The sequence below is a fragment of the Chlorocebus sabaeus genome, chromosome 12 (genome assembly GCF_047675955.1).
Source record: "Chlorocebus sabaeus isolate Y175 chromosome 12, mChlSab1.0.hap1, whole genome shotgun sequence".
Lineage (NCBI taxonomy): Eukaryota > Metazoa > Chordata > Mammalia > Primates > Cercopithecidae > Chlorocebus > Chlorocebus sabaeus.
This window is the reverse complement of record NC_132915.1, coordinates 82,975,493-82,994,158: the sequence shown is the minus strand read 5'-3', so window position 1 is coordinate 82,994,158 and position 18,666 is coordinate 82,975,493. Positions and strand designations below refer to the sequence as shown.

Sequence of the window (18,666 nt, the reverse complement as noted above, 5' to 3'; positions counted from 1 at the left end):
AAAAGATAAAAAAGCAACCAACAGAATTGGAGAAAATATTTTCAGACCATATATCTGATAAGAGGTTAATATCCAGAGGGTTAATATCCACCTGACAAAGGAATTCCTACACATCAATGGCAAAAAACAAATAACCTGATGAAAATTGGGTGAAGCATCTGTATAGTCATTTTTTCAAAGAAGACATACAAATGGCCAACAGGTATATGAACAAGTGCTCAGTGTCACTAGTAATCAGGGAAATGCAAATCAAAACCACAATGAGATATCACCATACTTCTGTTAAAATAGCTATTATAAAAATAAATACATAACAGATGATGTAGAGAAAACAAACCCTGTGTACTATTAGTAGGAATGTAAATTGGTTCAGCCACTATGGAAATCGATATAAATGTACCTCTAAATATAGCATTACCCTTTGATCCAGCAGTCTCACTTTTGGGTATATATCCGGAGGAATGGAAATCTGGATCTCGAAGAGATATCTGCACTTCCATGTTTATTGCAGCAGTAGTCACAATAGCCAAGATATGGAAACAACCTACATATCCATTGGTGGACAAGTAAAGAAAATGTGGTATATACTTAAAATGGAATATCATTCAGCCTTATTAATAATGAAATCCTGTCATTTATGACACCATGGATGAAACTGGAGGATATTATGCTAAGTAAAATAAGTTAGGTGCAGAAAGACAGATATTGCATGATCTCACTTATATGTGGAATCAAAAATAGGGAAATACATAGAAACACAAAGTAAAATGGTGGAGGGGCTGGATGAGGAAGAAATGGGCAGGTTTTGGTCAAAGAGTACAAAGTTTCAGTATTTATTTATATAAAATAAATAAGATCTGGATGTCTTCTGTACCATAAAGAGCCTACAATTCACAATTGTGTATTATATACTTAAAAATAAGTAAAGAGGGTAGATCTTACATTAAGTGTTCTTACCACAAAAGGCGGAGGAAGACCAAAGGAGTGTAAACTTTTGGAAATAATAGATGAATTTATGGGACTGATGCCATGACGGCTTGATGGTTTCATAGATATATACTTATCTCCAAACACATCAAGTTGTGTATATTAACTGTGTACGGTTATATCAATCATATCTCAATAAAGCAATTTTTTAAGGTATGTGTAGTTTTATACTTGAGAATATGTAATGATACAGAATTTGTATATATATGCATAGAAATTACATATTTAAATATAGAATAAGGAGTATCTTGGAGTGAACTTTCATCTGACTTTAATTTTGTTCTTTTTTCTTATCTCTATTCTCTGTTATCTACAATCTATCTATCTATATTCGTTTGTTTAGGAAAAAAGTTAGATATGCATATTCCCTCTTCATTATATTCGTTTCTTGGACGTGTTTGTCAAGAATAGATGTGGAGGAGGGAACAGATTAATCTACAAGGTTGTTCATCAGTATACTATTTTTGGTAGCACTGAAGTGATCATAACCTAAGTTCCTAACAGAAAGAAAAAAGCTAGAAAAAAAATTTACCCCAAAAGTATGACCACATTCTTGGATGGAATCTCTCTGGTGCTTGTTCGCTGTCTCTCTTTCTCTGCCGCCTGTTTTTCCCCCGCCCCGCACCCCACCATCCCCTCAACACACACGCATAACAAAGAAGCTAGCTATAAATCAGAGATTTACTTTTAGAATGCTAAAAAAGAATTAATCACTGCGTTAATAAATATTTCTGCAATGAATCCATTTGGGTAGTTTGCTTTTTTATCTGTTGAATAAAGGGTTATTTATAAATCATCTATTAATGTAGTGAATAGGTATTACTTTTGTGTCGGGGGTGTTGTTAACGCAAACTCTGCATCTCTTTGGATTTACAGTTGTTTATAGCAAAAGAAAAAAATCTTTGTTTTTCTTTTTTCTTCTTTTTATTTAAACAACAGTGGAAAAGGCTCACGTTCGCAATGCGCAAAGCGTTAGAAAGATACCGGTGGAAGACGCAGCTCGCGGGAGCCCTTTGCAGAAGATGCTGGGAAATGTAGTTCCTGTCGGCCGCGTGCGCAGGCGTACTTCTTGGCTTGGGAACCTCATCGCCCGACAGTGCTCTTTATTTTTCCGTGGAGCAGGTGAGCTTTTTCTTTCCCGACCCTTGGACTCGTGCGGGAGGTGGGGAGAGAGGTCCGCTTCAAACACAACCATTCGGGCGGGTCAGCAGAGGCCTGAGACTGCATTGGCCGGGCCCGGGGACAGAGGCGGGGGCGGAGGAAAGGCGATTAGGTCAGGCTGGGTATTTGGTTCGCGTTGCAGTGATGGCCCAGGGTGATGGTGACCTGGGCCAGCATCCCGCTTCGGGGTGAGGAGGAGGCAAAGCCCTGTCTGCGCATCCCAGCCTTACCAGTCGGGGCCTTGGGTTCTCTTCGGGGTTGGAGGGTCATGAAAACAGAGCTCAGAGCTTTTGGGCCTTGCTTTGACTGTGAGGGGGGCAGTTTATCTGAGGAGGGGCAGCCACCCCAGACCTTGGTGGTAGACCTGGGAATTGCAAGAAAACTGTGATATAGGTATTTAGTGCCAACTAGAATTTAGGTTTCCTGACATCCAGTTCTTGCTGTTTCCTCAGAAACTCACCTCCTCGCTAGAGGTAGTTTGTTTAGTTTTACTGGTAAATTTCTGAAGTCTCTTCTATAAAGAACTGTGGAATTGATTTCTTACACTCTGTGGGCAATGAAGAGCAATTGTTTGTTCTTTGAGATGGCATTTGTGGATGCACTTCGAAAAATTGTATATGCTTTACAAGTATTATTATTAACAAACAAATAAGGGGCTGATGTACTCGGTGCCACCCATCATGGGAGGGTAAAGTTAGCCCTGTTTCTAGTTTGTCAGATTGGACCAGTGACCAGAGACAGGAATGTAAGTGGCCTTTCACTTCGTACTCTGCAGGGAAACAATCTGTTCCTAGACTCATTCTGACATTTTTACAGAGGGTGCGGGTTATACCCGGGTAGTCAGACAGGCTTCCCATAAAGACAATCCTGATTTCTCAAGGCCCCTTTCCTTTTTCAGCTCTACTTTCTCGGGTCTCTACTTACTTCTATAAGACGGCATCAAGAAGGACCTGACCACTGGCCCCTGACTACATGGTCTTTGGTGAGCAGAACTTTTCAAGGCATTTCTTAATAGAAATTAAGCTGGGTTTAATTTCTAAAGTTCCATCTTACAGTGTGGAAAAATCATATGCAATTAAATGTCCCTTGAGAATCTCTTTTATTGCTCATTATTTGCTTTCTTTCTTTTTTTTTTTTTTTTTTTGAGACAGAGTCTCGCCCTGTCGCCCAGGCTGGAGTGCAGTACATGATCTTGGCTCACTGCAACCTCTGCCTCCTGGGTTCAAGCGATTCTCCTGCCTCAGCCTCCTGAGTAGCTGGGATTACAGGCGTGTACCACCACGCCTGGCTAATTTTTGTATTTTTAGTAGAGACGGGGTTTCACCAGGTTGTGCAACCTGGTCTTGAACTCCTGACCTCGTGATCTGCCTGCCTCAGCCTCCCAAAGTGCTGGGATTACAGGTGTGAGCCACCGCACTCGGCGTAATTTTTCTTTGTAACTGACAAATAAAAATTATATATATCATGTGTAACGTGTTGTTTTGAAACATGTATACTTGGTAGAATGGCTAAATCAGCTAATGAACATGCATCGCCTCACGTACTTTTAATTTTTTTGTGGTGAGAGCACTTAAACTGCTCTCATAGCAATTTTCAAGAATACAATACATTGTTATGAACGATAGTTCATAATGTGTATTTACATGTAGTGTGTATACAACCAGGCAATAATATACATGTATAAATGTACCCCAACTATGTTCTTTAAACATTAAAATAACTCAGCATAGCAAGATGCTCACTTACGAGAGGGCTGTGAGAACTGAGACTGAGGAAACAGGAGATTCTCCCATCTAACTCTTACCTTTAGATGACATACTTTCTTGAGCCTGTTGGGCAGATTTGTACAAATAAAATATACATATGTGTCTGTAATGCAGCTCTGCTGTATTTTTTATTTCCTGAAATATCACCTCTGTCCAGAGGGAGGGAAGATTTTCTTTCACTCACTGAATAATATTCATTGAGTGCCTACTTTTTGCCAGCTAATATTCTAAGCATTGGGATATAACAGTGAATAACACAAAGTCCCTGCCTATGTGGAGCTGACAGTCTTGGATGGGACAATAATGTAAACACAGATATTCCTCAGCTTAGCATGGGGTTACATTCCAGTAAATGTGTAAGTTGAAAATATTAATTCAAAAATGCACTAATTCACCTAATCTACTGAACATCATTCGTAGTGATAAATAGAGGAAACTATACCAGAGTAACGGGGCTAGGGAAGACATGGGACAGTCATTATTTAATATAGGGGAGTGAGAGAAGGCTTCACTGGTAGATAACATTGAATAGAGACTTGCAGAAAATGAGAACATGGGCTGGGTGCGATGGCTCATGCCTGTAATCCCAGCACTTCGGGAGGCCAAGGCAGGCAGATCACGAGGTCAAGAGATTGAGACCATCCTGGCCAACATGGTGAAACTCTGTCTCTACTAAAAATACAAAAATTATCTGGGCGTTATGGCAAATGCCTGTAGTCCTAGCTACTCAGGAGACTGAGGCAGGAGAATCGCTTGAACCCGGGAGGTGGAGGTTGCATTGAGCTGAGATCATGCCACTGCCTTCCAGCCTGGGCTATAGAGCAAGACTCCATCTCCAAAAAAAAAAAAAAAAAAAAGAATATAAGCGTTGAAGATATTTGGGAAGAGGAGAGGAGGAGGATTAAGTTCCTCAGCAGAAGCAACAGCAAATGCAAAGCCTTAAGGTGCGGATATGCTTAACCTTTGTGGGAACGTCAGGAAGGCCATGTGGCCTGAGACGGTGAGTGAGAGCAGCACAGCAGGAGTTGAGATGACAGAGGTAAAGCGTGTAGACCACACAGCACACAGGCTAGTATAGGCCACAGCCAGTTTGGCTTTTGTGTTGAATGAGAAGAGAAAATGTAGGAGGTGATGGTGGTTGGTGTTATTGTTTATTCAGCTCTATTGAGATTTACATATAATTTACCAATTTTCATAGGAGGATTTTGAATAGAGAAGTGACATAACTTGACTTAGTTTAAAGGAACCATTTTGGATGCTCTGTTGAGAATAGAGTATAGGGTACCAGGGTCAGATATGGATACTGGCTAGGAAGCTAAAGCAATTATCCAGGTGAAAGACGGATTTTTCTATTTCCTTCATTATCTGACTTTTTAAGCCAACCAACACTTCATCCACCCCAAACTTCCAATTCCTCGCCCCATCTCCACTCTCATGCTTCCTATTTTACTAAGAGAACTAGCAGAGAACTTCCAAATGCTCTCACCACTACATCCCCTAACCTTCCAGGAAGTATTCCCATTATACTCCATAGTAACAGGAGGGAGCCTGTCCTCCCTCCTGTTACTATGGAGAAATGGCCTGGACTCTAATTTATGGCCAACTCCTCTACTAGTGCACTAGATCCCACTTTCTCTCACTTTCCCAGGACAGTGCCTGGGACAATCATTGGGCAAAATTCCTGATAGTTTTGTCATTTATATGTATTTTGCTTATTTAGATATATAGACATAATTTTTCAGAAAAATAGAAAAATTCAAATGTTAGATTTTAAAATCATAAATGATCTAATATCCATTAACACTAATTTGCTGTGAGAGAAATCTGCAAATACATAATGCGTCTATCATTCTTGAGTCGAAAGGGACTTTTGTTAAAAGAGTTCAACTATAATTCCATTGGATCAAAACTATTAATAAATCCATAGAATTTTCTTCCTTTTCATAAATATTTCTTCCTGTTACTTCCTGTTACTCTATGCGCCACTCCCTCCCACTTTCCTAAGAAGGAAGACAGACATTGGAAGTAGAACACTGAGGTACAATGAATGTAATGATGTAACAAGAGGAAAAGTACAAGGTGCTGTGAGTTCATTTTTGCAGGTAATATAACTATTATTAACAATGTGTATGACTCAAAGGTAATATATTATGAACCTGGTGTGATTATAATGTGACTTTGTAAAATAAATACAAATAAACCTTTTCCACTAAGAGTATATAAGAGCAGCCATTTCCCCAGTACTTAAAACAGTACTGAATATTGCCTGTTTTTAACATTTTTGCCAATCTGATGAATGAAAATTAGTATCTCAATTTGTATTTCTGTGATTAGAAATGAGCTTGAAAATCTTTTTGTATATTGATCATTTGTATTTCTTTTGTGAATTTCTTGTTCATATGTTCATATCTTTTGCCCAGATTTGTATTGCATTATACATTTTTCCTATTTGATTTGTACAAACTCTGTATAATACAGAAAATTGTCCTTTTTGCTTTATTAGTTGCAAATATTTACTCCCAGTATGTCTTTTGTCTTTTAATTTAGTTGATTGCCTTCTATGTTTGTATAGTCAAATCTGTGAGTCTTTTTCTATATAGCCTCTAGATTTTATATTTTATTAAGGATTTTCCCATTGCAAGATTATAAAAATATTCTTCTAGTGGTTTTCCTGGTTCTTTTATAGTTCTAGTTTTATATTTAAGTATTTAATTCATCTATAATTATTTTTTATAATGCAGCAGCTTTAAATTTATTTTTTCCCTAAGTGGATAAACCGGTTGTCCTAAGATTATTTATTAAATTTTTATCCTTCCTCAAATAATTTGAAATACTACCTTTAACATATATTAAATCCCTGCAAAATAAAGGGCCTATTATTAGACTCAGTTTCATTTTATTACTCTTTCAATCTATCTCTGTGCCACTACCACCCTGTTTTAAAATTAATGTAACTATAGAATATGTTTGGATGTCTAGTATGGGCAAGTCCCCCACCCTCAATCCTCATCTTTTTTCTTTTTGAAAAGTATGTATTATATAGGTGTTTTAGACAGTCTGGGCTACTGTAAAAGAATACTATAGACTGCATGGCTTAAACAACAAACATTTCTTTCTCATAGTTCTGGAGTCTGGAAATTAAAAATCAGAGTGCTATCATGGTCAGGTTCTTGTTGAAGGCCCTCTTCCTGGTTTACAGATGGCCATCTTATTGTTTTCTCACATGGCAGAGAGAAAGATCATTTCTCTCATGTTTCACCTTATAAGGGCACTAATCCCATTGGTGAGGCCTCCATCCTCATGACCTAATTAACTCCCAAAGGCCTCACCTAATACCATCACCTTAGGGGTTAAACTTTCAACATATGAATTTTGAGAGGACACAAACATTTAGTTCTTAGCTAAAGTTTAGTCAGTTAAGTTGGGGTATGCATTAGTACCCTAGCACTGCCCTAACAAAGTACCACAAATTGGGTAACTTAAAACAACATAAATTTATTATCTCACAGTTCTGAGGCTAGAATTCCAAAATCAAGCTGTCGGCAAGGTCATCCTGCCTCTGAAACCTGTAGGGAAATCATTCTTTGTCTCTTCCTAGCTTCAGGTGGTTTGCTGGAAATCTTTGGTATTCCTCAGCTTGCAGCTGCATAACTCTGTTCTCTGTCCTTTCATCACATGACTTTCTCTCTGTATGTCTGTGGGTCTTCCCATGACCGTCTTCTTAAAAGGGCACCAGCCATACTGGATTAGGAGCCCACCCCATTCTAGTGTGAACTCACCTTAACCAATTACATCTGCAGTGATCCTGTTTCCAAATAAGGTCACATTCTGAGGTACTGAGGTTAGGATTACAACATACCTTTTTTGGAGGGACACAATTCAACCCACGACAGGGGAGAATTGACATCTTTAAAATATTAAGTCTTCTCATCCAGAAACATGGCTTTTCAGTTGATTTTCTTGAACTGCTGAGGAGTCAGCAGTCTTATTGTTTCTGCTTTGAAGTTACTCTGCTCTTTTGTTAAATTGCTTTTAAGATTGTTCTCCTTTTCTCTGATTTTCAGGAGTTTGACTATTCTATTCGTGGGTGTAGCTTTCTTTTTATTTAGCTTGCTTATGGTTTGAGGGCAGTGGAATCTGTGAGTCATTGGTTGGGAAAAATCTATCCTTATTCCCTTAAATATTTCCTTAAATATAGCATCATTTCCATTCTTTTTTTTTTTTTTTTTGAGACTCCACTTATGTGTGTGTTAGACCTCTTAAGTAAGTCTCATAAGCCCCTATGCTCGTTTTTAAGAGATAAGCTTTTATTGAATGTCTGATATATGAAAAGGACTACATAAACTGCATCATCAGGAAGTAAAACGTAAAACAAGGTGTATTAGTCCATTCTCATCTGCTAATGAAGATGAGACTGGGTAATTTATAAAGGAAAGAGGTTTAATGGACTCACAGTTTAGCATGGCTGGGGAGGCCTCATAATCATGGCAGAAGACGAAGGAAGAGCAAAGGGACTTCTTACATGATGGTGGGCACAAGCTTATGCAGGCAGAGGAACTCCCATTTATAAAACCATCAGATCTCTTGAGACTTATTCACTACCATGTGAACAGTATGGGGAAACTGCCCCCAGGAAACTGGGCCCATCCTTGACCTGTGGGGATGATTACAATTCCAGGTGAGATTTGGGTGGGGACACAGCCAAATCATATCACCAGGTGTCTTAGTTTGTGCTGCTATAGCAAAATATCTGAGACAGGGTAATTTATAAAGAACAGAAATTTATTTCTCACGGTTCTGGAGGCTTGAAGTCCAAGATCATTGTGCTAGCAGGTTTGTTGTTTAGTGAAGGCTCAGTCTCTGCTTCCAGAATGGTGCCTTGTTGCAGAGAACACTGTATCTTTACATGGCAGAAAACATGGAAGGGTACAAACCCACTCCCTCAAGCCTTTTTATAAGGTCCTTAATCCCTTCCATGAGGGCTGTACACTCATGACTTAATTACCTCCCAAAGGCCTCCACCTCCTCATATTATCACATTGGCAATTAAGTTTCAACATGTGGGTTTTGGGGGATTCATTTAGAATATAGCACATGACTAAATGATGATTAAAAGAAAAACATAAGCTATAAGAAAATAGTTGAAATAAATAGGAGATTAACTTAAAAATAAGGTATCTCTTGCTTTTATTAATAAACTTTTTCTTTTAGCATAGTTTAAGATTTGCATAAAATTTACAGATATATTACAGAGAGTTCCCACATCCCCATAGCCAGTTTTCCCTACTGTCAACATCTTATATTAGTTTGGTACATTCGTCACAGTTAGTTAGCCAAGGTTGGTACATTATTATTAACTGTAGTATTTCATTAAAATTTTTTTAGTATTTGTGTAATGTCATTTTTCTACTCTCTGTTCTCATTCGAGATAACCATGTTACATTTAGTTATATTTTCTCCTTAGGCTTCTATCAGCATCAATATTTTCTTAGCTTTTTAAATTACCATTATTCTTTTCTTTTAGCTCTCTGTACTTCATTTTGTGTATTTTTGTTGATCTGTGTTTCCCTTAGGCTTAATCTGTTGTTAAACCCATCCTCTGAGTTCTTAATTTCAAGTGTTCTGTTCTAGAATACTAATTTGATTCCTTTTGGTTGATTCCAAATTGGTATTGAAATCTTCCAGTCTTTTCTTTTTATTTATTTATTTATTTATTTATTATTATTATACTTTAAGTTGTAGGGTACATGTGCACAACGTGCAGGTTTGTTACATATGTATACTTGTGCCATGTTGGTGTGCTGCACCCATCAACTCATCATTTACATCAGGTATAACTCCCAATGCAATCCCTCCCCCCTCCCCCCTCCCCATGATAGGCCCCGGTGTGTGATGTTCCCCTTCCCGAGTCCAAGTGATCTCATTGTTCATTTCCCACCTATGAGTGAGAACATGCGGTGTTTGGTTTTCTGTTCTTGTGATAGTTTGCTAAGAATGATGGTTTCTAGCTGCATCCATGTCCCTACAAAGGACACAAACTCATCCTTTTTTATGGCTGCATAGTATTCCATGGTGTATATGTGCCACATTTTCTTAATCCAATCTGTCACTGATGGACATTTGGGTTGATTCCAAGTCTTTGCTATTGTGAATAGTGCTGCAATAAACATACGTGTGCATGTGTCTTTATAGCAGCATAATTTATAATCCTTTGGGTATATACCCAGTAATGGGATGGCTGGGTCATATGGTACATCTAGTTCTAGATCCTTGAGGAATCGCCATACTGTTTTCCATAATGGTTGAACTAGTTTACAATCCCACCAACAGTGTAAAAGTGTTCCTATTTCTCCACATCCTCTCCAGCACCTGTTGTTTCCTGACTTTTTAATGATCGCCATTCTAACTGGTGTGAGATGGTATCTCATTGTGGTTTTGATTTGCATTTCTCTGATGGCCAGTGATGATGAGCATTTTTTCATGTGTCTGTTGGCTGTATGAATGTCTTCTTTTGAGAAATGTCTGTTTATATCCTTTGCCCACTTTTTGATGGGGTTGTTTGTTTTTTTTCTTGTAAATTTGTTGGAGTTCTTTGTAGGTTCTGGATATTAGCCCTTTGTCAGATGAGTAGATTGCAAGAATTTTCTCCCATTGTGTAGGTTGCCTGTTCACTCTGATGGTAGTTTCTTTTGCTGTGCAGAAGCTCTTTAGTTTAATTAGATCCCATTTGTGAATTTTGGCTTTTGTTGCCGTTGCTTTTGGTGTTTTAGACATGAAGTCTTTGCCCATGCCTATGTCCTGAATGGTACTACCTAGGTTTTCCTCTAGGATTTTTATGGTATTAGGTCTAACATTTAAGTCTCTAATCCATCTTGAATTAATTTTCGTATAAGGAGTAAGGAAAGGATCCAGTTTCAGCTTTCTACTTATGGCTAGCCAGTCTTTTCTCTATTTTGTCTATTCTTCTATTTTGTTTTATCTTATCTGTCCTGTAGTATTGACTCTGTATGTCTAGTAAGTTTTGAACACATGATATATGGAAATACAGCACCACATGTTTATCTTTTGTGACTATCTTGTTTGAACACACATGATACATGTGTAACATACATAATATATTGTCATCATGTATGAATGCATCATAGAGGTTCAACTTGGTGGCATCTTTCACCAGGAAGGGTCCTCTTTTTTCTAAGAAGATATACTCAGCCCAGCTGAGTTGGGGCTGGGCTGCAGTTTCGATAAGACTTATTCTGCCTCTCCACTGCTTCTTTTCCTATGGGTGGCTCTCCTGGGCATTCAGTTGAGAATGTGGCAAGTCTTTGTCTCCTTCACCTTGAAAAACTGTGGAAGATTTGCCTCTGCCATTCACAGGTTTTCAGCTTAGCTCTTCAAACTCCCAACCCAGCTTCAAAATTCAGCCAATTCCTTGGGAAGAGTCTGGTCATGTGTTTGGAACCCCTTCAGTTCCCAGTTTTGTTACTCTAGTCACTTACGAATGCCAAAATCTATGTTAATTTCTCTGCTTTTGAGTGACCTTCTGCAAGAGGTCAAGCCTGGATTCTCAGCCTCTAGCTTAGGCCAGAATGGTAAGAATGTAGTTCCCCAAGGTGAGGTGAAAAGAGGCTGTAGTTCTCCAGTGTCATTTCACCATTTGTTTAACACTTTCTTCTGCTTGTTTTGTTTTATGCTCCCTCATCTTCCTGCTAAGTTTCTATAAGACTTTTCTTTGCAAATAGAGTACATATCTTTTAGTACCAAGTTCTGTTTCTATTATTCCTTTTCTGTCAACCATAGAGTGTAACACAAGGAAGATTCTATTGTGATTATTTTAAAAATGGCAGACAGTAATAACAAAGTTTTCTGGGGAAGTTGGTTGCCTGGTTGACATCCAAGGAATCTCATATTATAGCATTTATCTTGGTGAATTCCTCATCATCTGGGATCTTATCCTTCTTATATTTGCAGTCCCAGAAGCTTGAAATCAGTATATACATGGATTCACACCACACAAGCTTGCAGAGGACAGATGAGTTAAACAGAAAGTGGATTTATTATTTTATGTTAGTTGGTGTTCTCCAGAAAAACAGAACCAATAGTATATCTACATCTACATCTATATCTGTTTCTCTCTCTTTAGCTTCTCATTTTTCTATACCCTATTATAATTGCTTTACTTGAATAATCAATTTTTCCTTTATGTGTGTTGTTGCCATTAATAGGGTTATAACAAGCACCTTCTTGCACTACCCACTTACGATATCTCCATATTTTCTGTTATTTCTTAAATTGAGTTTATAGTTTACCTATATTTTGTATGTATATATACATACATATACACATATTTATTTTTTAATTTTAGGTGTCTTTATAGGGATACTTCAGTATTGCTTCCGTATATCCTCAACAGGTAAGTAGTAGACACCAAATAATAAACTTTTAGCCACTCTTGAGCCTAGAATTCTGAACCCTTTTTGAACAACTTAATAGTCCTCCACTTTGTCATTTTTAATTGTTAGCTTTACTCTTTTTTTTTGTAAATGTCTGCAGGACTGATCCCTTAATAAGCAGGTACTTGTTTGATGTTTTAGGAACCAGTGGCATTGGAAGATGTCAGAGACATGGCACATGGATGTGATCTTCAAAAACTGTTACAGCCTCATCTCACTGGGTGAGTACAGTTTCTCCAATCCCAAAATATGTAGGATCGTGAGATTTACAGATGTTCAGCTGAGACTGAGCTTTGAGTTTAGGGACCAGAGACAAGATATTTCTGTACTGAACAGATGATAGTCCTTTTCTTTAAAACTTTATAAATAGATAGTCTTACTTTGTTACCTTAGAAGTATCAACGTTTCTCTATCGCAGAATTCCTGAAGACTACTTAGGACATAATTCTAGGATCCATGGATGTTATCTTCCAACTAAGAAGAACCATATAAATAGAAACCAAAGGAAAAATGGAGAAATGTCACAAAATACCAGCCAGGAAAGAATCAGATAACGAAAACAACCAAGAAGACAGGAATCCTTGTAAATAAGAGTCCATTTATCCATTATGGTGGTGCTAGTAACAATAGTGGTACTAGGAGATAGCTTTTGAAATATTGGTTAGGGTCCTCTGTGCAGAGCCCCTCATCTGTATTTTAAAAACCTGCATTCATCTAGTAGAAGCAACAGCAACTTCATTTCTATATAACTTTATTTATCTTCTCACGTATCTCTTGATCTCAGAGGAAGATTGGCCCTCTTCCGTTGTTAGTCTTTCCATTCTGTACTTCAGATTCCATTATTTTTTACTTATTTTAGGGTCTGATTTAATGACTGTTTTATGATTCAGTCTCTCCAGTTCACCAGCTCCTTTCCTTCTACTTTCAGACATTAAAAAGGTTTTCTTGCTTTTAAAATAATATGTTGCCTAAAAATTTTTTATCTGCCTTTCAGAATTATTCTCTCATTACCAAATGTTTCAAATGTGTAGCTAATATCCTCAATTCCTGTTCTCTTTTAATCTTTGGAGTTAGATTCTTGTCTTCTGCTAAAATTATTTTGAGGAGATTCTTGAGTTCTTTCTTGATAGCAACCTATTCTTAGTCCTGTGTTCAGACTTTCTGCCATGTTTGATATTTTGTTTTACCTTGTGTGACATCACCAGATTCTTTTCCATTCTAATCTTTTCCCAAATGCTTTTTTGTTAACTTCACTTGCTCCCTAACATAAACGCATGTGCCTTTATGGTTTATTTTCTACTTGTTTATTTTTTATCTCAAAAAGTTAGTGCATTCTGACATCCTCAAATAATCCTTCTATGTTAACTTTCTTATATATATTTTTTCAACTTAAGTGTTTCACTTACATTCTATCCCCAAATATTCCCCTGCTTAAAGTTTATCTCCATTAGAATGTCCTACTTCACTTTCAGTCACTTTAACTTCAATATGGTGAAAGTAAAATCACCAGCTTTCCCTAGGTTGCCTCTCTTTCCTTCTTTTTCTATCATTAGTGCCACTATTCTTCCAGCCTTCTTGGCTAGAAACCATTGTATCTTTATTAATCTTATTTTGTAAAAATTCCCTATAATCTATTTCAGCATTTTTTGTTTCTTCTCTTTTATGTATTATCTACACTTACACCAAATTCTTACTAGTATTATCCCAATCCAGGCTCATATTATTCATATTATGCCTTCTTGCTAAGTTTCACCATTGTTCTTTTATTCATTTTAGATAGAATTAATAAGCTTTTAATCTAAAACATCACATCTAAGATATATTTATCCTGTTAATGTTCTGACAGAAAACTTCAGTTTTCCTGTCTCCTGCTAGATGACACTGAATTTCTCTGTTTAAAGTGTAAGAGTTTTTTATTATCTGATCCCATTTCACTTTTCTGGATTTTTGCCTCTGGTTTCCAAAAACATACATACATTTGAATTAGTTCCATTGTCTTTTATTCACAACATTTATTTTACTGAATCTTTACCTTTGATTTTATTATGCACTTTGTCTCAATGCTTCCATTTCTTTTATCACACCTATTGCGATAGCATATGAAATACATCTGGTCTTTATTTCCAATTCTTATCACAGAGCTTTGAAAGCCCTCCAAATTTCCTAAGTGATAGGAATATATTTTGTTGTTCGTAGTACACCTTTTTTAAAGAAAAGGTGTATTATGATGAGTTTATGTTGATGAAGTGAAATAGGGTAGGGCCCCTAGATAGCCTCCATAGTGGGTCTGATCACTAAAAAGACCAAGCAACTAGAGGGTTAGAACTTTCAACTCCACCCACCAACCTCTGGGAAGAAAGATGTGGGGATGGAGATTAAGCTCTATACAAACTCTTAAACAGTGATATTTGATGAGCTTCTAGATTGGTCAACACATCAAGGTGCTGGAAGTGTAGCATGCCCAGAGATGATGCAGAAGCTCTATACCCCTTTCCCTTCTGCCCACCTTGCACTGTACATCTCTTCCTGAATGGCTTTTTCTGAATTGTATCCTTTATAATAAACTGGTCAATGTAAGTAAAGTATTTTCCTGAGTTCTGTGAGCCATTCTAGCAAATTATTGAACCAGAGGAGGAGGGGTTATAGGAACCCTCAACTTGTAGCCAGTCAGTCAGAAGTATGGGAGGACCAGCTTATGATTGTCATCTGAAGTGGAGGCAGTCTTGTGGGACTGAGCCCTTTAACTCAAGAGATATGATGCTTACTCCAGGTAGGTAGTGTTTGAATTAGAGTAAATTGTAGGATATCTAAAGTTGGTGTCCAGAGAGTTGGAGAACTGGTTAGAATGGAAAAAATCCCACACATTTGCACATAGAAGTGTTTTGTGTTAAGTATGAGTTATAGAGAAGAAAGGGCTGTGGCTATACAATTTGTCGGAGTTGTGAGTAGCGGAACAGTGTTTTTCAGACATATGGATCGATCCATTTCACCTTTAAACTTCCCTATTAATCAGTACTTATATTGAAAAATTTTACATTTTATCATAGCACTATTTTATTTTTATTTTCTGTAACTGATGAGTGAGCCTTGTTTTCTGCCTTTGTATTTCAGAGGAAAGAAATAATATCTTCTACTTAATCCTGGATACTATATCCAAAGTCAGAGCATCCACTCCAAAGCAGAGAATTTCTGAAAAACAAAACAATGTCATCATATGATGTTAGAATTTTTTTTCAAATGATGGTTCCTAATACTTCATGTTAGAAGAACTCAAATTTGATGACCAGTTTGAGAAACACCAGTATAATCAGATTACAGGAAAAAGCAAGTCAAAAGGAAGATCATGAATATAACAACTTTGAGGAAACATTTAATCAAAGACCAAAGCTTTTTAAACAACTGAGAGTTTTTATAAGAAAAAGACCTTATGCAGTAGTCCCCAGTTATTCATGTGATATACATTCCAAGACCCCCGGAGAATGCCTGAAATCACTGATGTACCAAACCCTAACCAGGTTCTTAGTATGAGCTACTGAATGATCAATGGGTGGGTAGTACATATAGTGCAGAAACACTGGACAAAGAAATGATTCACAGCTCAGGCAGGACAGAGCAGATCACACAAGATTTCATCACAGTACTCAGAAAACCACACCATTTAAAAGTTACAAATTGTTTATTTCTGGAATTTTCCATATAATATTTTTGACCACAATTGCCCGTGGATAACTGAAACCATGGAAAGTGGAACTGTGGATAAGGCAGGACTACTGTAACTATGACATCAATGGTAGGAACCTGAAGCATAATTCTGCTATAGTGAATTTTTTCAAAAGGCAACTCATGAATGAAAATAATTTATTAGATATAAGAAAGGATGCATTTGTATCTCAAACTTTACTTATTTACTTATTCTGGAAATAAATGAAAAGCCAACACCTATTACGTACCCACAAAAATGAAAAAATAAATAAATATAAAGCCATAGTTCAGTACTGATGGAATCTGAGAAAATTTATGTGAGAGCGAACCCATACCTCTGTACTGAATGTGGGAAAGGCTACACTTGTATTGCATCCCTGACCCAGCATCAGAAAACACATATTGGAGAGAAACCTTATGAATGTAAAATATGTGATAAGTCCTTTACCCGGAACGCTAATCTTATTCAACATCAAAGAATACATACTGGAGAGAAACCTTATGAATGCAATGAATGTGGGAAAGCTTTTAGTCAGAGCACTAATCTTATTCAGCATCAAAGAGTCCATACTGGGGAGAAACCTTATGAGTGTAATGAATGTGAAAAAGCCTTTAGTCATAGGTCGTCCCTTAGAAATCATGAGAGAATCCATACTGGAGAAAAACCCTATCCTTGTAATGAATGTGGGAAAGCTTTCGGCCATATCTCTGCCCTTACTCAACATCATAGAATTCATGCTGGAAAGAAACCATATGAATGTACTGAATGTGGAAAAACCTTCAGCCGCAGCACACACCTAATTGAACATCAGGGAATTCATTCTGAGGAAAAATCCTACCAGTGTAAGGAATGTCGGAAGGTTTTTTGCCACAGTACATCACTAATCCGACATCAGAGAATCCACACAGGACAGAAACCATATGAATGTAATGAATGTGGGAAAGCTTTCAGCCATACCCCAGCCTTCATTCAACATCAAAGAATTCATACTGGAGAAAAACCCTATGAGTGTAATGCATGTGGAAAGGCCTTCAATCGGAGTGCACATCTTACTGAACACCAGAGAACTCATACTGGAGAGAAGCCCTATGTTTGTAAAGAATGTAGAAAAACCTTCAGTCGAAGGACACACCTTACTGAACATATAAAAATTCATTCTGGCATGAAACCCTATCAATGTAATGAATGTCAGAAACTGTTTTGCTATAGAACCTCACTAATTCGACATCAGAGGATGCATACAGGAGAGAAACCCTACCAGTGTAATGAATGTGGGAAATCCTTCAGCTTAAGCTCAGCTCTGACTAAACATAAGCGAATACATACAAGGGAGAGACCTTATCAATGTAATAAATGTGGTGATGTGTTTTGTCATAGTACATCCTTAATTCGACATCAGAGAACTCATTTCAGAAAGGAAACTTTAGCCGAGTAATGGGTGTGGGAAAGCCTGCAGTCAGTTGTAGGTTATTGTTTACACCTGAGCACTCACAGTATAGGAAACTGTAATATTGTTATGTGAGGAAAATCTTCAGGCAAAACACTCATTTACTTATTATGCTACTTGTACTGAGAAGAAAGACTATTCTTATAATCTAAAAAATGTGTTGTTGAAAGAGAAAGTTATAATGGAAGTGTTCATCCAAAACAGGTTTGTTTTTTAAAGACATATTTAGAAAGTTATTTTCAGAGACAATTTATTAAAATGTATATATTTGCTTATAAAACACCTTTTGAAGTACACAGAAATCTTAGTAGGATAATGAAAATTGTTCACTGTATATATAATCCCTTTTTATTAAGTCCTATGCTATAGTTCAGTGTTCAAGAAACACTTTTGTAGAGCGTTTGAAAATAAAATTGACAGATTTCATTAATAGCCATAGACAAATAATGTTTTCTCCCACAAAGATACTATGCATTATTTTCTAAGATTTATGTAATAGTTTTAATGGACTATATATATATATGGTTACAAAGAAAATTGCAACAAATTCTCAGAGGGAAATATTCAGGCACTCCCTAATTATTTTTTCAGTACACTGCAGTAAAAATAGAAATGAAAACAACTAAAAGTAGCACCCCAACGTGATTTAGAAATTTAAAATAAGTTTCTCAGTAATTTTGGAGTTAAAGAATAAATCTGTACAGAAAAAAATGTGATTATTAGAAGACAATAAAACTAGAACAAAATTATGCATTGAATTCAGAAAGGAAAAAGAATAGTATAAACCCAAATAAAATAAAATAAATGCTTTAATAAAGATAAAAGCACACATCAATGAAATAGTTACAAAAGGTAGATTTCATAAGGCAATAGACAAACTTCTAGCAAGTAGGAATGATGGGAAAAGGACAAAAAATCCAAGAGTAAGAAAATGATTATAAATATATATGGAAGGAAACTTAAATACTCGGAGTCAATCGTTAAGAAATGTAGCAGTTTTGTAAAGTCAGTACTAAGGTTTATTTTAGAACTTCTAGATTATTTCAAAAATAGAAATGTACATTAATAAAAACCTATCTTAATACATGCTGTAAAAATCATTTAATAAAATTCTATATACACTGGTGACTTTTTTTTTAATTAGAAAATTCC

General features: G+C 36.7%; 1 protein-coding gene across 4 annotated transcripts in view; it reads left to right on the top strand.

Moving 5' to 3' along the window:
• The first annotated feature begins 1,679 nt into the window (after nucleotides 1-1,679).
• Nucleotides 1,680-18,666, top strand: part of ZNF883 (zinc finger protein 883) — a 49,836-nt gene continuing 32,849 nt past the window's right edge. Inside the window, exons 1-5 of one of the 4 annotated variants that reach the window (XM_037983697.2) lie at nucleotides 1,986-2,109; nucleotides 3,047-3,130; nucleotides 12,277-12,324; nucleotides 12,506-12,585; nucleotides 15,476-18,635. In XM_037983697.2, the coding sequence (XP_037839625.1) occupies nucleotides 16,363-17,502 (1,140 nt within the window). In that variant the 5' untranslated portion in view covers nucleotides 1,986-2,109; nucleotides 3,047-3,130; nucleotides 12,277-12,324; nucleotides 12,506-12,585; nucleotides 15,476-16,362 and the 3' untranslated portion in view covers nucleotides 17,503-18,635. Of the gene's footprint in view, nucleotides 2,110-3,046; nucleotides 3,131-12,276; nucleotides 12,325-12,505; nucleotides 12,586-15,475; nucleotides 18,636-18,666 lie in introns of those variants that run through there. The other 3 variants (XR_005235263.2, XR_005235266.2, XM_007968388.3) reach the window with 3 other exon arrangements.